The sequence below is a fragment of the Mus pahari genome, chromosome 8 (genome assembly GCF_900095145.1).
Source record: "Mus pahari chromosome 8, PAHARI_EIJ_v1.1, whole genome shotgun sequence".
NCBI lineage: Eukaryota > Metazoa > Chordata > Mammalia > Rodentia > Muridae > Mus > Mus pahari.
This window is the reverse complement of record NC_034597.1, coordinates 796,422-820,392: the sequence shown is the minus strand read 5'-3', so window position 1 is coordinate 820,392 and position 23,971 is coordinate 796,422. Positions and strand designations below refer to the sequence as shown.

The window sequence follows — 23,971 nt, the reverse complement described above, 5'->3', positions numbered from 1 at the left end:
TTATATATACTATCATATCATCTGCAAATAGTGATATTTTGACTTCTTCCTTTCCAATTTGTATCCCCTTGATCTCCTTTAGTTGTCGAATTGCTCTGGCTAGGACTTCAAGTACAATATTGAATAGGTAGGGATATATTTACTTTTGAGTATATTTGCTGGGCATTCTCCCCCGGCACATCTCTGATGTCTTTTAGCCCTAGTGTCCTCTGGTTCTTGCATGAGAAAGCTTGCATTTGCTGACTAGTGGAGGCTTCTTAGGTTCCCATGTTGTTGTTTGCCTATATAGTGACAGGGTAGTACCTGCCAGAGCATCCTCAGCTTAGGAATATTCTCAGCTCAAGTTCTCATCCAACATTGCAGCAGCTTCACAGCCCGCACCACTCTAGGCTTCTCTCTCTGCCCTCAGGTGTGATCTGGCCGCATCTCTGCAGGACCCTAATTCTCCCCTGATCCGTGTTCTCATGCATCCATGTTAAGTAGCACACAGCAGCGGCCATTCTTGACTGCTGCTTGTGCAGGGGGTTCTGTAGCTCTCACCCCAGCTTAGTCTTTCTCCTCATACTGACCTGCCTTTGTTTTTCCATGGTTTTTGCTATTGTTTGTCTTTCCAATGTTCTCTGGCTCTTTCATTCATGAGAATCATGCCTGATTGGGACTCTTCTCCATAAGTCATACAGAAGCAGTTTCTAGTTTCCCTTTTACCCAGAAATGCCATGCTCATTCTATAGACATCAAGGCTAAAAGTTCGCATAAGTTGTCCAAAGTTGCACTCTAAAATGTTTTGCTTCACATTATAGAGTTTGCTTAGTTGGCAGCAATGGCTTGCATTTAGGGTATGGGTGCTTTTATTTTGAATAATATATGGTATTCTATTTTTGACAGATGAACCCACAGATATTATTCCACGAAGCTGTCAACTTGCAACAGATGTTCCTCATGTTACACAGCTGCTAAATATGACAAAACTCCGCCAAACTGAAATTAAATTTGGAGGTCATCCTCTAAGATCAGCAGAATCAGGTATGCCCAGAGGCTGCTATGAACATCAAATGCATAACCTTGCCCCTTAAGGTGTCTTTCTCTAAAGATGGCCCTATGCCTTGCTCTTCCACAGTACTGACAATATACAAGGCCAGGCCGTAAGTACAGGCCACTGCCAACCCAGACAGACAGCCTACATAAAGAACTTTCCTATCAAACCAAAGATAAGCTCAATCCCTACATGTTTGAACCCCTAGGATATTTTTAAATTACAACATTTAACAGCACAAAACATTTATTTCTGATGTCTGCACTCCCCCCAGAGAGAGAATCTTTGTTAATTTGGCTAGTCTTGTTTTGTTTTGTTTTTAGCATCCTCTGCTGATTGTTATGTGCCGCCAACTCTGAGACCACTGCATCACTCAGCCTGGGAAGGTCATGTCATTCAAGTAATACTCAGATACAGGGAGCTGATTCAAAGGAAGCTAAAGAAAAGTCATAGTGACAGACCATCTGTGGAACAAGTAGATCTTGGAAGAATTTTATGTATATTTATATGTTTATAATAAATTAATAGGAGACTTATAGAAGGATGTAAGGGCAGAAGATTGAGTAAAAGCAAGGAAATAGCAATCTATTTTTCAGGATTGCTTGAAAAAAAAGGAGATTCATTTTTCAAAGGCTCAATGTAAGGAATGGCTTGAGTAGTATAACACTCTGTTAGAACCACACTATGGGAGTGTCTCAGGTAAAAAGGTGAAATATTTTAGGAAAGTAAATTTGACAGCAGGATTCCAGGTGAGTGTGGAAACCAGGTGAGGTATGAGACAATGGAGAGTAACTAACATGTCTCTGCAGTGATCAGACAGAAAATGGCGGAGGGTTCAGGATGACAGAAGCTGGGCCAGTAGAAAGCAGTGGCACCAAGGGAAGCTGTGGGGACAGAGGCAATGTGTGGCTCCTCAGATAAGAGCAGCAGTCAAGAGAATGCTCAGGGAATGGCCTAGTCAGACATCAATGGGAGGAGAGGCCCTTGTCCTATGAAGGCTCTATGCCCCAGTAAGGGAATGCCAGGACCAGAAGGCAGAGTGGGTGGGTTGGGGAGCAGGGGGATGGGGAAGAGGATAGAGGAAGGGGGCTTCAGAGGGGAAATCAGGAAAGGGGACAACATTTGAAATGTAAATAAATAAAATATCCAATAAAGTCAAAAAATAAAATTAAATTAAAAGGAGAGAGAGAGAGAGCAAGCTCAGAGCTTGAAAGGAATCAAATATAAACAGGAAAAGACAGATGTTTGTGATGAAGGTTGAGAAGAGGAACTCCCTTGTCCACCTGTACTTCCCCTCTCAGTTTTAACAGCATTACATGCCAGAAGTTATATATCCCTAACAAATCGGCCTCTTTTGTCCTTTTTTAGAGTACAAAAGAAGTTTGTATGTAAGTAGGCACAACATTATTAACCCTTGATTGCACCATTCCCAAACTCACAGAAAAGCAAAGAGACAATGTGTGAAGCAAACCTCACCTGCTTCATAATTATCAGCTTTGAATAGGACCTTTTGCTAGCAATGGGAGAAAATGGAGAAATGTATGTGCATGCTATGTATATTATATAGAACTAGACACAGAGAGAAATAGACAGATTTAATGCAAGCAGTGTTATTAAGGAACCATAGGAAAACATATAAAAAGAATAAGCTCACTACCTTTCAGGTGCAGCTTAATCTTAATATTTGCCTCAGGGAGCTGGAAGAGAGTTTTCAGTAACAGACCCTGTATCTGCACCTAATGTAGTTTGATATTTTTCAGTAACAGGAATGACAAAACTGTGCAGCACATCAGATAACGTGAGTACAGGTGGTCTCTTTTTACCCGCCGTTCTTCCAGTGGAATGTTTTATCAACTGTCTTTAAAATAAATACATGTGTATTCACAGTATCATTGCCATTTCTGTATAAAAGTCTCAGACGTGCTTAAGCTGAATAAGATTTGGTAAATACTAACTACATCAGTGTTACAGCTAAACAGAAATGTTTTCAGAGGCTGTATTCAAGCCCAACTTACAGAGGAGAATATTAGTATTTCTTTTGTGGACTCTTGATGCATAATAATAGTCCACTCCACTTGAATTGTGTATACAGAAAATTGCTAATTGCCAAAATCCATGAGCATATTTCTTTTTCTTTGTGAATATCAAGTATATCCATTTGTAACCATTATGTTAGCTCCTCATAGGTCAGTCTCAGTGTACAGACATGATAGCCAAATTGGCATGAATCTACATGGTACTGTGTCATGGTACTGTGTGGTCCTCTTCAGAAGTTGATTCTCAAATACGTGGACTTTAAAGCTTACTAGAAAGGAACATATTACTATTTTCTCCCTTTACAAGGCGTTTGATCTGAAAGGTATTTCTAATGGTTATGCCCATGGGGCAATGATTTTTTTAACCATGGATAAGTGTCTTTTTTTGAACTATTTGTTTTCATCTTTCAAAAAGTGGATTCCCACAATGGAATTTAATTGTATGAGAAATGACTGTGTGCTCGTATAATTGGATGTGTGGTGCACATGTGAATTTTGATGTTTCATTATAAATGCACATATTGAAAGATCCCAATAAAGCCGCCAGAGAAGTAGCCATGTCCTGTGGATTTTCACACAACCAAAAAAAGAATTCTTGTAAGTTTTTAAACTGTTTTAGAATGTGTTTTATTAAATGTCATATAGCTTAATCAAGAACATTGAATGAAATTAATAAAACCACATGTTTCTCAGAAGCCATTGTTTCCAAAAGCCCCACATTCCTACCATTCTCTCTGTCAATTCCCAGTGCACATTAGCTAATGACTTTAGGACTGTGGAATCAGATCATCTTACTTTCATTAATAGGACCCCAGTTTAATTGAACCAGAGAATGTGGTCTGGTTATTGAAATGGAGCATTCAGCATTAATAAGATGCAGTGGCCCACCAAACACAAATCAAAAGTAGTAGTTAAAAATTGGAAGGTGGCTTTCCCTAGTGCCCACCTTTTCACAGCAGGTAGCTTCCTAGGCTTACATTTCCTTTTTAAATAAGAGGAAACTGGCACCCCAACCACCTACTACAATGTCAGACTAGCAAATTAATGCCTCTAAAGAGAAAAGAAAGACAGAGTTAGGTAAAGAGGGAGGGGGAAGTAAGGAAGGAAAGAAGGAAGAAAGGGAGGGAGGGAGGGAGGGAGGGAGGAAGGAAGGAAGGAAGGAAGGAAGGAAGGAAGGAAGGAAGGAAGGAAGGAAGGAAGGAAGGAAGATAAATGAGTAAGCTGTCTTTTGCAGTGGTGAAATCTGTAGTAGATTCTTGTTTAGAGTCCATACAATGAAAGGAAGATTCAAAGCAAAGACTAAAATCTACTGTGAAACAGAACCTAAAATCAAAGTAAATTAGTGTATTTTGTCAAGAGTCAAGACACCACCTATAACTCATGAATCAATTGAACTAATATTGTGAAAATGGCTGAATTCCAATCTGAAGATCCATTGCAAACCCTATGAAAATTTCAGTGAAAGTCTTCACATAAATAGGAAAAAAACAAATCCTAAAATTCATTATTAAAGCACAAGAGACCCCAGATAGCCAAAGCAATCTTGAACAAAAAGACCTATGGTAGAGGTATCAATTTCCTGATATCAAGTTATACTATGGATCCATAATAATAAAAACAGATAGTACTGGCACCAAAGCAGATATATAGATCAACAGAATAGAATAAAGGAAAAACAAACAAACAAACAAAAAATACCTCCAGACAGCTCAATTTTGAGAGAGATGTCCAAAACATTCAAGAGAAAAGACAGCCTTTTCAACAAGTGGTTCAGGGGAAGCTGGATATTAAGAAGTAGAAGAATGATCCTAGATTCCCGTCTCTCACCTTCTACACCAATCAGTTCAGCCTGATTGAGGATTTTCATACATGATGAAAAACTCTAAAACTGGGAAAACACTTTAAGATACAGAACTTTTTGAAAAGAGGTTCTAGATGCTCAAGGAATAAGACCGAGAATCAACAACTCTGGTATCATGAAATTAAAACCTACTGATCTCACAAAGGAAATATTGATTGAATTAAGAAATGGGCTAAAATCTCTTGGAAATCTTTTGGTTTTTGTTAGTTTGTTTTGTCCAGCTTTGATACAGTGATTTTCATTTTATCTTATTGTGTTTTATTTTGTTATATCATCTCCTAGAAACCTGTTCTTCTCTAAGAATGGACAAAGAGGGAGTACATGGGGGCGGGGGGGAGGAAGTGGAGAGGAAATAGGAGGGGGAAGGGAAGGGAAACTAGATTCAGACTATAGGGTATGAGAAAGGAGTCCACATTTAATAAAAGGGAAAAATAAATAAATTTTAAATGTTTAAAAAACTTTAAGTGTACATACAAAAGAAAAAAAAAAGAAAGAAAGAAAGAAAATTTCTGAACCAGCCAGAACTCATCTCTGGTGTTACCTTAAAGGTAGCTGGTGGGACTGGGTGAAGCAAAGCCAAGGCCCAGAGCCCCAGGGCATCCTTGCAGACGCTACTGATACAATATCTCCTCACCTACTTCCATCTGTGAGGTCATTTCTAATCATTCGGGAAGATGAAAACTTTTGATTTTCTAAATTTTCTGTTATTGTTTTCAAACTGCATCTAATTTAAAGAAAATCCCACTCTCAAGCTCAAAATAAATATTCAAATGAGAACACTGGAAAAAAAAAAAAGAAATGGGCTAAAGAATGGGAGAAAAATCTTTGCTGTGTTGCAGGGAGCCCACCAAAGACCAGTCAGACACAATCTGTAACCACTGAAAGTCTTATTTCAGCTGATACTATCCTCAAGCATTTAGGACCCAAATGTATCCCCAACCATTTGACACAGGGGCCTTTGTTTTTCATTTTTTTTATTGGTTATTTTATTTATTTACATTTCAAATGTTATCCCCCTTCCCAGTTTCCCCTCCACAAACCCTCTAGTCCCTCCCCCACCCCTGCCTCTATGAGGGTGCTCTCCACCCACCCACCCACCCACTCCTGCCTCAGCACCCTAGCATTCCCCTACCCTGGGTCATCAGCCTCCACAGGACCAAGGGGCTCGGCTCCCAGTGATGCACCATAAGGCATTTCTCTCCTACATATCCAGCTGGAGCCATGGGCTGCCCCCCTCCATGTGAACTCTTTGGTTGGTGGTCTACTCCCTGGGAGCTTTGGGTTGGTTGATACTGTTGTTCTTCCTATGGAGTTGCAATCCCATTCGGCTCCTTCAGTCCTTGCCCTAACTTCTCCACTGGGGTCCCCATTCTCAGTCTGATGATTGGCTGCAAGCATCCACATCTGTATTGGTCAGGGTCTGTCTCAGGAGACAGCTATACCAGACACTTGTCAGCAAGCACTTCTTGGCACCAGCAATAGTGTCTGGGGTTGGTGTCTGCAGATGGGCTGGATTCCCAGGTGGGGCAGTCTCTGGATGGCCTTTCTTTCCGACTCTGCTCCACACTTTGTCTCTGTATTTCCCCCCATGAGTACATTGTTGTCCCTTCTAAGAAGGACTAAAGCATCCACACTTTAGTCTTCCTTCTCCTTGAGCTTCATGTGGTCTATGAATTGTATCTTGGGTATTCTGAGCTTTTGGTCTAATAGCCACTTATCAGTAAGTGCATACCATATCTCCACTTTGTTAGGTATTTCGGCTAATCTCCTCCCCCTTGGGTCCTGGGAACCTCTTGGGTCCCTGACATCTGGTACTTTCTAGTGACTGCCCCCAGTTCCCCCTCCCCCACTGCTACACACCACCTTTCAGATTCCTGACACTCTGTACTTCTCCCCCATCTCCTCCCATATCTGCACCCTTTTACCCCCCTCCCTCCCTCCCTCCCTCCCTCCCTCCCAGACACGTCTCTCCCTCTGCTTCCTGAGATTATTTTCTCCCCCCCGCCCCCCGTCTGAGTAGAATTGTAGCATCCACACTTTGTGTGGTCTTCATTCTTCTTGGGTTTCATATGGTCTGTGAGTTGTATCATAGGTATTCTGAGTTTATTTTGGCTAATATACACTAATCAGTGAGTACATACCATGTACTTCTTTTGTGACTGGGTTACCTCACTCAGGATGGCATTTTCTAGTTCCATCCATTTACCTGAGAATTTCATGAAGTCATTGTTTTTAATAGCTGAGTAGTACTCCATTGTATAAATGTACCACATTTTCTGTATCCATTCCTCTGTTGAGGGACATCTGGGTTCTTTCCAGCTTCTAGCTATTCTAAATAAGGCTGCTATGAACATAGTGGAGCATGTGTCCTTGTTATATGTTGGGGCATCTTCTGGGTATATGCCCAGGAGTGGTATAGCTGGATCCTCAGGTAGTACTATTTCCAATTTTCTGAGGAACCACCACACTGATTTCCAGAGTGGTTGTACAAGCTTGCAATCCCACCAGCAATGAAGTGTTCCTCTTTCTCCACATCCTTGCCAGCATCTGCTGTCACCTGAGTTTTTTATCTTAGCCATTCTGACTGGTGTGAGGTAGAATCTCAGGGTTGTTTTGATTTGCATATCCCTGAAGATGCAGAATGTTGAACATACTTTAGAGATTCCTCAGTAAGAATTCTCTATTCAACTCTGTACTCTATTTTTATTAATAGGGTTATTTGGTTCTCTGGAGTCTAACTTCTTGAGTTCTTTGAATATTTTGAATGTTAGCCCTACATAGGATGTAGGGTTGATAAAGCTTTTTTACCAATCTGTGGGTTGCTGTTTTGTCCTATTGACAGTGTCCTTTGCCTTACAGAAGCTTTTCAACTCTATGAGGTCTCATTTGTCAATGTTTGATCTTAGCACATAAGCCATTGGTTTTCTGTTCAGGAATTTTTCAGCACAGGGGACTTTTAAAGACAAAACCAAGCCTTGTTATCTTGCTGGAGAGGAGGTTTTACACAAGCAAACAGTATAACAGAAGCTAAGAGAAGCAGTTAGCTAGAAGGGGAGGTTTGCACATGTAGGCAGTTTAACAGAAGCCAAGATAAATTATCTGTGACAACTTGACCTTGTGTTTCTAGAATAGAGCTAAGTAATTTTCCAGGGGATTCTCCACAAAGGAGATCAAATTCTGGTTAAAGTTAAATAAATTCATCTTGCATTTGAATTATAAATCCTCTTTCCCTATCTTCAGTAAAATAAAACAGCACAACAGATCACATTTCTTCATTAAATTTTTTTTAGTCTAAAAAGAATTTAGAATGGATATTGAAAACTAGAAATGCCTAGAGAGTTAGGATTTGTCATTGTGCAAAGATGAGATCCAAAGTTTAGATCTCAGCACCCTTGAACAAAGCCAGGCATCCTATCCATACCAGTCACCAGACCTGAGGGATATGGAGACTGAAGGATCATGGTCTTGAGTGCTTGCTGCCTTCTAGCCTAGCCAAGAAAAGAAGAGCCAGGCTCAGGGAGTGACCCTGCCTCACAGAAATAGCAGAGAATAATAGAGGAAGGCACCTGATGCCTTCTTCTTGCCTCCAGTATGTGCACCTGCACTGACACTCTTTCACACAGACACACAAGCATACACAAATAAATACTTCTTAGAAGGATATTGATCAGTGCTTCTGAGGTCTTTTAAAGCAAACATGTCAAAAAACATTTATAGAGCGATTTTTTTCTATGCAACTTATATACTAATACACATAGCATTAACTAATAAATTGCACTTAATTCACTTGATAGGCACGTAATTATTCTTGTACCAATCTTTGTGTTCTGTCCCCTTTTTGAATTTAAGTTTTACAGACCCTTCTGCCCTGGCCTCCTAAACATAGAAATCACAGATATGTGCTCCCATTCCTGACACATTTCTCCTTTAGATATTTGTTACAACACTGCTTGAAATAACAAGACCCAGAAGCAAGCCACTTGTGTACAGTTGGGAACCGGTTCAATATACTTATGGTAAGCTGTTGTGTAGCTGTGCAGAGAGCAGTGTACTCTGTCTGTGATGCTCTGGAATAGGATTTCAAAAATGGAAGCACAGAATCATATTCCAATATGGTCCCACTGATATAATGCAAAACATTGTGAACTAGGTATGACATATGCAGAAGCTTTAAATACATGTAATGAATGCCTCTGGAAGCAGGAACTAATGCAGACAGGGGCAGGAGGAAAAGAGGGATTTCTCAAGACAAATTGTATTGGAAAATTTTAATTTTCTAACTATATCAATGATTCATGTTACTTATTCATTATGTTAGACCAATTACTGAACATTTGTAGATTTCTCTTTATACATTATGAAGCTTAAAAATTCCTGAGAATTGCTGTAAAATTAAGATACATTTCTCTACCAAATATTAATATTTTCACTAATAAGATATAATGGAAACAGAATTTGGTGGCACACTTAGAATTTTAGCACTCAGGAGGCTGAAACAGAAGGACTTTAAGTTTGAGGCCTGCCTGTGCTGTGTAGCAAGACCCTGTATTAAAAAAAGTATGTATCTGCATATATATATATATATATATATATATATATATATATATATATAATAGTTAATATATGTTGAGTATCTTGATAAAGATATTTATAGAGAGAAAATTGCAAAGAAATAAAAATATTGGAAAATTATAAAATCTATATGCTAATATATTTTTCATTTGTGGTATAAGGAAATATCTAGTTATCTACACCATATCAGTTTGAATTATGAACTACATTGTTTATTATTATTATTATTATTTTAATTTTTTTGAATTGAAATATATGTTTATCATATTCTTCCTCTTCCCTACCCACTCAACTTTAAGTTCTTTCTCAAAAAGCAAAGAAAAACTCAATACAACAACAAAATATCCAAAACTAAGAAGACAAAACTACACCCAGAAAGAAAAATAAAACAAAACAAACAAAAACCCACCAAACTAACCAAATAATAGGAAAAAAAAACTACAAAAAAAAGCCTGTATGGTCCATTAATATTGATCACCTATTGACACCTAAACGCAAAGCCTGCACTGAAGTTGTTGACATACCCAGATCACTCTGTTGGATGAAACTAATTTTCCCTCTCCCAACAGGTATAAGTGACACTTCGATAGTTAACCTTTATCCTAATGGCTAGGTTTTCATTCACTCATTTTTGTAATATGGCAAAATAATAAGATAAAACCAAAAAAAGAAAAAAAGAAAACCTGTTACATTGAAGGTAAACGGGGTAAATCAGCAAACTGAAATGAGCTCAAGAGGAGTCACAAGAACCAGAGACCCATTTGTGTGTGCACTTGAGGATCCCATAAAAACACTACTCTGGAAGCTATACTATACAGAGGACCAGATGCAGGCCCAGACAGGCCGTGGGCATGCTCCCTCCGTCTCTCTGTGAGTTCACATGAGCTTTGCTCATGTTATTTTAAAGGGCCTTGATTCCTTGCTGTCCTCCATCCTCTCTGACTTTTACGCTCTTTCTGCCTCCTCTTTCTCAGGACTCTAGGAGTAAAAATTTGGTGGTGACATCTCATTTAGACCTGTGTGTTCTATGGATTCTCACTCTCTGTGCAGTATCTGGCTGTGGGTCTCTATATTTTTTCCTACCTACCACAGGAGGAAGTTTCTGTGCTGATGGCTGAACAAGACACTGAACTGTGAATATAGCAGAATAACATTGGTAGTCATTTAATCACTACATCTTTTTCTTTTAGATCAGTATTATTTGGTTTTGCCCTAGGTCCCCAGGCTATCTATTCTTGGGTCCTTAGTAACCCAAGCAGTATCGGATATGGATTTCATCTCAAGGAGTGGATATTAAATCAAGTCAATTATTGTTTGGTTACTCCATTGAATTGTGATAAGCTCTGTATCACAATTGCCCTAGCATATCTTGAGGCAGTACACCATTGTAGAAAAAGGATTTGTGGCAGGCTTGGTATTTATGTTTCTCTTTTGAGAGAATGTGGAGCATGTTTCTATACCAAAGATACTATAAAGTAGAGGCAAAGCCTCTATATGGGCACCAGCTTGACATCTCCATCTTCAGTTTATTATGTAGGTCTTATATTCAACAATGGAGCCCTGCTGTCAGTTCATGAAAAGCAACCTGTGGTCTTGGCAACAGCCTGCATTATTTGGAGTTTTCCATTTGACCCTTTTGGCCAACAGCTCGATTAGATATAACCCAAACTCAATACTGGAAGCTTCATTGGGTGAAAGAGATGGCTAGTTGGGACTCTGACTCCTCCACTTTTTGACTTATTTCATTTGGATCACCTTCACACACACACATGATAGATAGATAGATAGACATACAGACAAGCAGATGGATTTTGGTGGGGGGAACACTAAAGGGACCCCATTTATGGTTGTATTCCCTAACAATTAACTTAGTAATTTTCACCATAATACTAGTACTTACCAGGAGCACAAGAAAGACTTGTTGACTGAGTGATAAAATGAATAAATAAAATAATGCTAACCAGATGACTTGAACACAGAATGTTTATCAATGGCCCAGGCATGGCTGTTGCACTTTAATTTTCACTTAGCCTAATGTAGCAACACTGTCACAGTGACAGTCTCACAGATGAGGAAACTGGCCTGTCACAGATGTAAAGTGAGCAAGTAGCAGAGCTGGCACATGAGCAGAAGCCTGGCATTGGAGATGCATCGTCACTACTCTTTCCCAGAAGCCTGCTGGATTTCTGGGAAAATGGCATATTTCCAACCCAAATCCTGGACCAAATACACTATGCTCCTTACTCAGAATAGAAAGCTTTCTCAAAATGCAACCATGGCTCTTTAAATTAGTTTAATTTTTCTCATTAAGCATAAGGAACAAAACTAGGCTAGTTTTTGCTTTGCAATAATCAAGACCTTGTAGAGAAAACTATATCCTGCACTCTTGTGGGGCCAGCTTCACACACTGTCTGAGGTCCTAATCCAGTTCAGCACAGAAAGATACAATCTAATTGCAGTTGTTAATATTATTTTAATTGCCTGTAAAAAATGTCACAAACTTTTCTATTAATGAGATAAGACTACATACTGGTTTTAATTTTTGCGAATGTTGAGGATGGACTCTGTCTCCCAGAGCCTTTCCCTCTTGAGGCATTTACCTATCTGCTTTTCTTTTCATCGTGTTTCCATGGCTTCTAGACTGACAGTTCTTCAACAGTCAAAAAGCAGCATTCGATTGAATACTGTGCACTGAGCATTGACTCTCAAATTAGCCATTTACCCCACAAGTACTTTTTGGAATGCCTTACCTACCAGGTACAAAGCCTTCTCTCATCTCCCCACCCTCAACCCCCAGCTCTCCTACCTTTGAAATAGGACATTAAAGTCCTATGTCACCTGTTTGCTTCTTCATAGACCTCATTAGCCCTTTGACATGCATTGGGTTATAATATTCATGAAGTTTTGGTACCTATCCATACAGTCATTAATCATCCATTTTTCAGATAACATGTTTTTACTTAGATGGCTTTATAAAACTGCATAGAAAACAAATATTGCATACAGGAAGAATCTCGTGTGCTGTCCCCCTGATGCATGTTCAGTGAGGGCAGTATCATATATTATTTTAAAAGGCAAATGAAGAGAAACACGACTTTTGTGCCCCCACTCAGACTTTGGACATACCTTACTTTCTTCATCTGTAGACACGGAGTAAGAAATCACACATAGCGAAGGACTGAGAACCACGTGGGTGTCTGTGGCATCCATCATCCTGTAGGTCTCCTGAGAATTCCTTGACCCCAGAGATTAGACACCAAGCCCTGTTGAGCAAAATGAGAACTGTTTATATTTTTTTGTTTGTGATCCTTACTATAATCACAATCATTGAATTGTTTATTGATTTCTTGTTTTAGTAGTCACCTCCCCCATGAAGTTACAACCTCGTCGGATGAGGTAGTGTTGCATCTTACTCCCTTTCTCACTCAGTGCCAGCCAGGCAGCACCCAATCACTACTAAGGAATGAACGAAGAAAGGAATAAGCGAGTGTGAATAGGTTCTGTAAGCTTTAAGTGTTATTAAAGATGGGAAGGTATTAACAACCTGTTTACTAGCCATCTACTCCCTCCAAGACACAACTCAAGTATGTAACATGTCTGGTTTCATAGAGCCTTAACAGAAAATACCACAACGGAAGTACATTGTTTTCCCAGTCTTATGAATGAAAAAGATAAGGCTTTAAAAGGTCAGATGCTTCATCCAAAATAATATTGCCATACTAGAATCAACCCTTGTTCATATTTTATATGTGCTATAGAATAACACAATATGTTAAAATAAAAATTAATCTAAAATCTGGACCCTGGCACCAAGTTGACTGTTAGATGAAAATGTTTGGCATGACCCAGTGGCGATGACTGAAATGTAGCAGGTCTGACTGGCTAAGCTTTGAAAACCTTGCAAGCTTAAATGACAATAATAATTAGAACATTGTATCTTGAGACCAAAAAATGAATGTTTATTTCTATAAAAGACAATTAGAGAGTACAGCCTCGGGTTTTACAATCTAACTACAAAGGCATGCACTCATCAGTAAAATAGCAAAATAATTAATGGTAAATCCCTAACCTCCGTCAAGTTCACTTTCCACTAACTCAAGAAAATGAAATGCCTCGAGCAGGATTTTAATCTAATCTTGATATTTAACCTTACTTTTATGCAGATTGATGTCAGCCTTTAAAATAGCCACTTTTAAAATTCAAAGCACATGCATTTCTGCTTATCGTTTCCTTCTATTAAGATTTTTCTTGTTAAAGAAACTTTGTCCTTCTACTTCTTATTTTAGAAACCCAAACCTAAATTACTTTGCCTTGGAGGTTTTAATTAGGAGCCTACCCAAACAAATGCATAATGTAATGCACGTTAATGGAGAATAAACTTTGACAGTTAATATGATTCTAAGCAGTGAATTATTAAGACAAAGAAGGATTTACAAAACTGGTATGTTTGTTGTAGTATCAATCTTAAACTTATCTTCAATAATGGAGCATTTGTACTCTTTTATGGCCAAAAATGTAAACTTTTTTTTTAAAAAATAGACTTAAATTTAAAATTAGTGTGATAGCTTATTCTGAAATGAAACCCAGCAATGGGTTCTCTTCTAAAATCCAGGATATTAGCTAGTGTGATAGTGCAAGACAGTGCAAAGGTCCCTCCATCTTGTATTCCTACTGTGGCCATTTCAGGTTTGACTAGAATTTGATCTCCTTGATGGTAATCGCCTGAAAATTGCCCAACTCTGTTCTAGGAACCCAAGGTCAGGAAGTCCCTAGCTAACCTATCTTAGGTTTTGTTAAAGTGCCTTTTGTGCAACCTTCCCAGGTAACTTTTTCTGAGTTTCTGGTAAAACTGCTTGCTTCAAATAGATGACTTTTGCAAAGTCCCCTGTGGCTACCAAATAAGGTCCCAGGACATGGTCTCTGCCTTTAATAACTCAGTGTTCTAGACACTCAGGACTACTCAGGTCTCCCCACCCCCAAACACTTGGGTGTGGTATTAGTCATCTGGAATAAAGACTTTAATTGGCTATGAACTTTATCTGAGGGCTCATCTCTGGTAGACTATCATGATGTGATTTAGGATATGACAGCATTTCAGATTTACCTGTATCCTTAATCAGTGCACATCCATCTCTGAGTAAAAGACTCCTTTAAGAACAATAGTAAAGACATAAATGAGAAAGGGGGTTGCTTTAACTAGGAAGAAGAGAGGAAGGATAATATAAAAGAGAGAGGGATGGAGGAGATATAAATAACACTAAGGATATTTGATAAATCCATTGAGGAACATTATTTTATAAGCACACTGTAAAACACAATGCATCTCTCTCTCTCTCTCTCTCTCTCTCTCTCTCTCTCTCTCTCTCTTTCTCTCTCTCTCTGTGTGTGTGTGTGTGTGTGTGTATGTGTATACATACAATTTTAGTGAAGATGTACTACTTGAGGTGACAATACTCCCAACATGACAAGCCATAGACTATCTAACACCTACTACCAGTCATGAGAAACCTTCTTCCTAATCATTGATTATGGGAGAGTCCAAGAGACTCCCAGAACAAGATAGTCTATTGCCATTGCCCTTGTCTGCCTCCCAGAAAGTGAAGACACCACACTCAGACACAGGACTAGGGGGATTCAGTCTAGAACTCACTTGAAAGCTTTTCCCTGATGTCTAGGTCTCAGTATCATAAGGTGCTATGAAAGCTTCCAAGAGAGAAAGGTAATCAGTAGTCCTCCCTGGCTATACAGCCTTTGAACCATAGTGACCACCCTGGCAAGGGATCCCAAACAGTAAATAGCAGGAGATATTTTAGGGGTAGCTAATAGCTGTCTTGTTGTATTTAAGGTTTCACTCAATAGGACTACCTTTGGGCCTGATACTGTAAACCTAGCCAGCTACCCAGAGAACTACTACTGCCATTTGCCTAAAGCAATAAAATTTCCAAGCTGTATTTTAATAATATTTATCCTTATCCCAACAGATAAGTATAGTTCTCATTGTCATCATCAAAGAAGCTTATTTTGCAACAGGTACAGATCATTAGAGACCCACAACTGAAAATGATCATGAAGTGCTAGCCCAAATTGATGAATATGTAATACATCCCCTACACCAAAGTCTTGGGAAACAGAGGGTATGGGATGTTGCCAGGGCCACTGGACCAGGTTGCCTTGCTGTTAGACAGTGTCTTCGAAACATGATGGGGAAGCTACAGCCATAAATTTTCAACAATATGATTGTCCCCCAAAGCCCTGTGTAATGGCCAGTGTGGGTGGAGGGAAATCTCATCAGGTCCCATCCCTAGATAAGGAGCTTCGGGCAGTCAGTGACTATTGAGATGAAGAATTGGTTTTCTCCAAGGGCAAACTAACTCACTCCCTGATGAGTTAGTTAATCCCAAGTGTCAGCCCTAAACATGTATCATGCTAAATATACTCAATAAGTTTTGTATGCATATGCATGTGGACCCGTGCATGTGTGCATGGTACATGTTATGTGTATCTGTAATAAATATATATTTCAATACTTGAAGAAATAATGAATTGAATGGAATTGGGGTGGGTTGTGGTAGGAGCTGGAGGAAGAAGGAGGCATGTGTACATACAGTACTCATGTATAAAATTCTCAAAAAGTAAAACATTTAAATTTTAAAAGTTCTAAGTGTAAGATGAACAGTTGATACGTTCATTTTTTTTAATATTGTGGATGGAACTTTGCTCATGTGGTTGCGAAACTCTCCAACCCCAATCCTTGTTTTAATCTCATATTACGTCCATAATTTTGGTGAAATTTAATCATTTTCTCCCATTTGCCAAACTGGCCTTGGCAGACAGGCACCTAGAATACAAAGAACTTAAAGTGGTTGGGAAGGAAACTGAGTTTAGATGATGAATGTGAGGAGAAAACCAGACAAGGAAGTCACCCTTGTGAGGGATTTGAAGAGAAAGGTGAATGTGTAGCTGGACGGTTCTCAGGGCAGAGAAGGGCTCTGCCCGTGTGGTGCCATCCTCCATAGGCCTGCACAGCATCCTGCAGAGCCTCTCAGTACTCTATCATCTAGTATGCATTCTACTTGATCTTCGGAAATACAAATGATGTCTGTAATAGATTTCACAAATAGCCTGGAATTTGAGTACAGTTCTTTTTTCTACCTTCAACCTGAGAAACTGACTATGTTTTGTTGATTGAAACAGACGTTTATAAGTAAATACAAAAAGCACAGAAGCAAGTTAGGGGGAGGGTGTGCAATACACATATACCCACACGCACATGCACATGAGTATATGTTTGGTAGTGGGAAATTCTGCATGTAACCCAATAGGCATGAGACCATTGTGATAATCCTACTGACATTCAGAGCCTAACCTCTCAGTGTAACTATAACCTATATACCTTAACCTTCACATCTTTCTCATTGATTTACACACAAAACCCCAGATGGCTATATTATTATCATCGTTATTATAGTTATAATTAGGAATATGTGAAGTTTTAATCCAGCTTCCCTTTGTACTCAGTATGATGCATTCATTTTCCTTAGCAAGAACATATGAGATGCCCACTCCTTCTCATAAAGAAAGCCACCTCTGACTTTTTATCCATTGGAGCACTGCAGGGAATGCTGGAGAGATATATAAAGGTGAATTTCCAGCAAGTTCTCTGATGAGGGAAATTTTATCCTCATGAGAGAGATGCAGAGATATGTCTGAAGAAGTGATATCTCAGACATAAAGACAGAGAATAAGTAAGCGCCTTCTCACCCCAAGGATGCCATGCCTTGAAGGAAGAACTGTAAAGCCACAGTGTGGAGAGAGCAGGACACAGGGTATAGGATGGAAGGAGACAGCAAGGGGAGGAGTCTACAGGAGGTAAGGGCTCTGACAGCAACTGGGAAGCCATTGAGGAGCTGAAGAGAAGGGAAGGGAAGGAGAGAAAGCCCTTGCCTGTCTGAAAGACCTCTGGCTACATTCTGGACAAAGTACAGAACACTGGAGCATTCCCATGAGTATTTTGGGTAATTTTGTATTCACACCATTATTTGAGAATTACTATATACAGATTTTTTTTTTATTAAGACTAAAAGCATTTTTCCCTGAGGAAATAATTTAGATAGAATTATTTTAATGGAACACCAAAATCTGCATTACTTTCTTTTTAGGTAAGCCATCTAAATAAAATTGTTCACCACAACTAAACAAATATTTAATTGTATGTTTCTCAGGCATTTTCCTAGAGATTATCAGTCACAGAAATGGCAAATATGATGTTTCCTTTTGAGGAGTCTAGAGGTATGTGATCCAACACAAACAGTTCACACAGCAGTGGGAATGAAGTAGAGGGTTCATGAACAGAAGGTATGGGATGCTCTAGGCAGAAGGAAATTAGCACCTGAGTGAGGATGAAGGCAGGAAGAGCAAGCAAGCTCAGGAAGACACTAGGGACTAGACCCACTGGAAGGAGAGGCTGAGGTCTTATGGAAAGCCTTAAAATGCTAAAGGCATATTCTAACGTGTTGGGCAATGGGGTAACCCTGAAAGTTTTAGGGAGAATGTAAACAAACCAGGGTTACTTCAAGGATGGTATATGTTCCCTGTTACCTTTCCTACTTGGCATACAGTTAAATTACCTCTTTGAGCCTTCTCTGCAGGTATGTGGGCTGCATGACTGTTTGAGAAATGGAATGTAAGGTGTGCCAGCTCCTTCCCTGATTCTAAAACTTCTCTCATAATCCTTTGTTCTCTTGCCTTATCAGAAACACCCTATAGGTTCTGTATATCTGACACACTGTTTGCATTTTGAATAGGCATTGACATCAAAACTGAACTTGAAGAAGTACTTTTGACATGGTGTCTGCAGCTCCCCATTAACAGACTGACTTTTCTTAAACAGGCCAGTTCCTCAGCAGTGGAGCAGGCAGCGTTCAGAACAGTAAAGGTCAAGATGTTTGCCACATCGCCTTTGGATCCAGGGTTCTTGGACCCCCTCCACTCTCTGGCAAACGGAATAACCTAAGGCTGTCCACTGAGGTAGGCAGAAGGTTTGGAAAGCTTACCCAAGCAAGGGCAGGAGGTGCTAACAGACTTGTGGGTTGTGGGAAGAAGGAAGGAAGGAGAGGCTGACTATGTGCCTGAAGGAGGCTTATAAATTTTCAATAGGAAATTTGGATCTTAAAAGACTTCAATTTTTTTCTGACTTGTCAACATAATTAAAATTTTTTGCAATCCTTTTATTAAACATGTTGTTACAGGCAAATCTTTATGAACATATTTTGCCATCTCTGTCAAAAGAAAGGTTGGATGTAGAGCAGTCACCACACAGTGCACAGATGCTCAAGTGGTCTGCTTCCATGTTTAACTTCCTTCGGTTCTTTGGCACGTTTGATGATTCTCACTCACCTCTGCCTGTTGCAGGCAGGCAGAGCTCACAGGGTATTTAAATCTGTGCCTAGGAGACCTGCCTGCCTGCTGCTCTGTCCCATGTTGTCCATGTCCTTCCATTTCTAGGATCCTCTAAGTTCCCTTCCCAGCACCTTTTAGAGGCAGTTCTTCTGGAGTTTTCCTAGCTTAGTTTTCCAAGTTTTTGACTAGATAGATTTTATCGAAAATAAATACAGTTCCTGTATTGTTAAACATTCATATTAGTTCCTTTTCCTCACAGACAGTAAGATCCATTCGGTACAAAAATAGCCAGTTGTGCCAGCAGCCTACAGAAGAGAAGAGTGTTAACAGTCCAGCAGTGTCAGCCTTGCTGTCTGAACAGCAAGGAGAGAAAGGAAGTCCTTGCCCCATGAAGCCGACCACATCTCTCCCTGGTAAGAAAGTCACTAGGAAGTAAGAGCCAACAGAGAGTAGTGAGAGGGTTCTTATTGGGATGAATCAAGCAGGGTTCAAGAGGGGGCTAAGTCCAGAAAATGGCCATTGAATAATGAAACGGGTAGTGACCGTTGAAATACATTTGGAAGGTTTATACATGCATCATCTTGTCTTCTCTGTCCTTTTGTTTATTGTGTGATCTTAAATAGGTACCATGTCCTGGGTTTGCTTTCTGAAAATAATGCCAACGTAAAATAGTATCTCATTAACATTATCATTTGGAAACTCCATGTTTATTTTCAGATTTCAGTTTCTGTTTGCAGAATACTGTATATTTTCTCTCATTGATGTAAAAAAACAAAAACAAAAGACAAAAAATAAGTAGCTCTGTAGGAAGACTGGTCTCGTCTCAGATTGAGATCTCAACTCTAACACAGAAGTAAAGTGATTTGCAGCTTGAATCTATTAGAAAAATTGAGAACAGAATGCAAGACTTAAAGTTGTTTTATACTGTTCTGTCCTTTTCGACCTATCTTGACTGAATGAGGAAAGGGGAGCACTTGAGTTAAGTTTACTTGTGTTAGAAATTATGATGGCCATTAGAGACAGCATTGCCTGTAGGGATAGCACTTGGTCTGAGGGAATGAGGATCATAGACATGCAGTCCAGTTCTGACTCTCGAAGCCTGGTTCAAAGTTCTTCACCCTTGAAACCTCAGTTTCTTCCTCTTTAAAACAAGTCAAGCATTATGCTAAGCCCTGACTGAGGTAGCAAATGGTAGGTGCCCCAAAGTCGTGGTGAGGAACCAATGACAAGAACCAAGAAAGGAAGGACTTAGTAAATATTAGCTGCTATGATTATTATTTAAATACCAAATTATATTTCAGAATTCTTTTCCAGTATTTATCTTACCTCACCAGGCATCTTTGGAAAACTCCTTACTCCGTTAGACTTCATTTTTATAGAGAAAAGAAATTTTCTATCAACTTCATTTTTTATACTTTTTAATATAGCATGTTATATGAATAACATCAATCACACTTCTTGTAGCCCTCTATAAATATTATAAATCTTATTCTTTGGATGAAATTTACCACTCACATAGAAATTCGAGTATTGAAATAGGAATGAACACCTATTTTCTGTAAAGGACTAAGTTGTATTTTTATATAGCCTGAAATTACTTCAAAATGATATCATTATGGTGATAGATATATTTATTGTATTATTTCAATCAATATTGTACTTTTTGTTCTGGCTTTTGTTCTTTGATATGGGGATGTACCAGCCAAGCTACCTATTCCATATCCACATCCCCCTGAAGAATCATCAGATAAGGGTAGCAACCGAAGAAGACTCCGGCTAAAGAGCAGCAGCGGAGACAGGACAGAGGCGCACTGTGGTACGGACTGCACGATTTCAATCCTATCTCAAATCAGTGTTTTATTCAGGGCAGTAGGATCTCTCTGTAGGTTATAAATTTCAAAGGATTATCAGGCAATTCATTTAAAATATAAATGTCTGTTCTGCAGGGATTATGGAAATCAAATGTTCTGCAGAATTATTGCTCCAGAGTCTATCCTAACAGGGAAGAGCAGGACTCAATAGACAGCCACACAGAAATGCCAGACCCCTCCCTTTACTCTCAGGCTGCAGACAGCTTAAACTGCTGCTTCTGTTGTTCTTTAAAAGGACCCAAATGTGACAAAGGAAATTCCTGCCTCAAGCCTTTACCCAAATCGAACTTTATTATCGTTTTTCAGATTTAATGTATAGCTTTTCTCTTAAAGCAGGCTATTTCAGAACCCTTGTTACACTGCTGTAGCTCCCTACGATGCAGTTTCAAACATTAAACACTTCCACACCTAAGCATTAGAGAAATGTAAGTCACTGATAAAGCTATCCCTTTAAAGATAGGATTGGAGGCATGTTTATGTAGATTTATAGACATATATGAGTCTATCTTGAATACAGCCCAGGGATATCATGAATAGATCTGTTAGCACGATTTCCCTAAATTTTAAGATTCAATCTGCCAGCTTTTATGTTATTTTTATTAAGGGCAGGTAGATGAACTAATTTTGTGGTAATGCTCACATCTATCTTTTTAGAGTGATAAGGGAAAGAGCTTATTTTAAAAGAATTATAATGTAATTCTTCTATGAAATCCAAGAAAAATATAAGATCCCTGTAAAATTATATGGGTTTTGAAATTCTTTATATTATATAACTATAAAAGTTAAATCTAAAATGTTCCTGTGCAAATATCAAAGTAGTTTAAGGTAAAACTCTGCAAAAATACAACAGAATTTATCATAAAACATTCAACTATTTTTTAAAATGCTCATTAACTATAGTGATACTCATTTGCTTTTAAATAACTGAATAAAAAATATACACAATTAGTACCACCATTCAAAACCAACTCTTTATACATATTAATAAAATGATAGAGTGGAAATATCTCTTTCAATAAAGGTAGCAGCTCCTCAAGAAATAACAGGAGTGAAGAAGATGTCGTCATGGCCCTCAACAGTATCTCACAGCTGAGGACAGAGCCAGTGAGAGCCAGCACCCCGGAACCCCCGGCTCCTCAACAACCAGGTTGGCATCCGCAGTAGTCACAAAAACATAATTATGCCAAATATTACTAGAAATTTTGGTGAGTTCTACCATCATTGTCACCTGTTACCCGGGAAACTGGAGTTCCCTCTTGAGGTTCATCATTCTGTTAATAAAAGGATTTAAGAACATGCTCAATTGGAAACTTAGAAACAGTTTAGAGTTTGAAAGAAAAGCTGCAAGACAGTCAAGATGTAAATCTCAGCAGCTTTTCTGTGGAGGAGAATTAAAGAGAAAGAAGAAAGCTGTAATGTTTGAGTTAAGCCACCATGAAGGTCACGAAAGAGGACCGGGCAGTCTGGAAGTGTTTGGGAGTGGGCATTCTGAGAAGGAAAAATACATTATCTCGTTAAACCCTTAATTACTCCACTTGTCCTTAGCACAGTTTAAGTTAGACTTGTCTCCCAAGGGGTGGGTGGTCCTGCCTTCCTGGGAGTTGGTCCCTTAGCCAGACGAATGACCTGCCATGTGGCTTGACTCTTTTATATTATGGGTAGCTTCCAATGTGTCCCTAGTATGTCTCTACAGAGCCCTTGATTTAGACTTCTATAGCCCAAATATTTCAAACACAGTCATTTCAAAAGATGGTGATACAATTATTTGTTGAAATTCATCGTATTTTGTAAGTCTTCCTTTTACCCTCAATTTTACATCCAACTTAAATGGATGAAAGAATATTCTAGTACCCCCGCTGTCCCATTCAGAAATGAAACTTTAAAACATTAAGCCTTGCCCTTACCCGACCTCCCTCAGGCCCCTCCTCCAGTGTCCTCTTCTCTACCCTCAGTGTAAATGCAGAGCAGAGCACAAGCGCATCAACATATCCTGCCTAGCAGGTGTCTGCTACTTTTACAAAGGCAAATTGTTTTTGAGCAAGGGAAAAAGGAAAATAAATGAAAATTGTTTGTAGTTTGTCAGTCTTATTTATGCAGTGCTGAAACCTTCATTAAAATGTTAGGCGCAATTAGTGTCTCTAGCATAAATCTGACTGTGAGGAAAAACTAATTAGATGTTTAGGTGATCATTCTTGCATTTATCTTGTTTGCTGCAATATTGTGATTACAGAGTAATTTACATATTTCTCTAAGAAAACACACCAAATTATTCATTACAATTGATATGGAAATACTTGAGGTAAAAATTCAGATTCCAGAAAAGCTTGTGGTAGTAAGATATTTAGTATTATGTCTGTGTAAAGCAGTCCTCTTACCCTGACTTTTTGACAGTTAATAATGTTTGGCACATAGGTCATGAAAATTTGTCTAATTGAACAATGAAGATTCCCAGAATCCTCTCTGCTCCTTTGCTTCGCAGGCCCATGTACATAACAGCACATTGGCTTTTATGACCACTTTCAGCCTTAGGCTCTGCCCATGAAAGTTTTATAAAACAACAGCTGTATATGTATATAAACCAGGCATACAAATCAAACATCTGTGATAATAAAATTTCAGAAGAAATTAATTTCAAATGATTACTTGCAATATATATATATATATATATATATATATATATATAGAGAGAGAGAGAGAGAGAGAGAGAGAGAGAGAGAGAATATATATATTGTCAATGCTGATATTTTTGTATTTATCATTGTCAATGCTGCAAGTGGTATTTCACCTAGATACATAGTATTTATAGTAAGAACAGACAAAGTGCGGTGCAAATGGAGGACAACACAGGCTGTATTTCCAGGAAAGCTTGCAGAAGGGGCCCCTAGCATAAGACTCAGACCCTGGCCTGGGCCACATGCTTACAGGACAGAACAAGGAAAGGGGGAGGGGATGGAACTCTTTCTCTCTCAGCCTACAGGGAGCCAGGCAAGCAGGGTGTCTGCTGGGATGAAGAATGCCAGGTCAGTTGCTTCTGGGATCAGTAGGTCAGGGAAACAAGAATCCTCAAAAACAACCTGAAAATGAGTAACTCTCATTCTGGGAGTTGTGGCTGTTTAACCAAAAGAAGACACTTTAGGGGTGCACTGCCGGGGAGAGAGCGGACTGGAGAGGGGACCCGCAGCTGGACCCGATCGTCCTG

The 23,971-nt window shown here is 39.1% G+C and overlaps 1 protein-coding gene across 1 annotated transcript in view; it reads left to right on the top strand.

Moving 5' to 3' along the window:
* The window catches only part of C8H3orf67 (chromosome 8 C3orf67 homolog), a 243,899-nt gene that overhangs the window by 130,134 nt on the left and 89,794 nt on the right, over positions 1–23,971 (top strand). Inside the window, exons 7-11 of the mRNA XM_029541670.1 lie at positions 886–1,023; positions 18,393–18,529; positions 19,161–19,314; positions 20,604–20,717; positions 21,794–21,919. Coding sequence (XP_029397530.1) covers positions 886–1,023; positions 18,393–18,529; positions 19,161–19,314; positions 20,604–20,717; positions 21,794–21,919 — 669 coding nt within the window. The remainder of the gene's footprint in view (positions 1–885; positions 1,024–18,392; positions 18,530–19,160; positions 19,315–20,603; positions 20,718–21,793; positions 21,920–23,971) is intronic.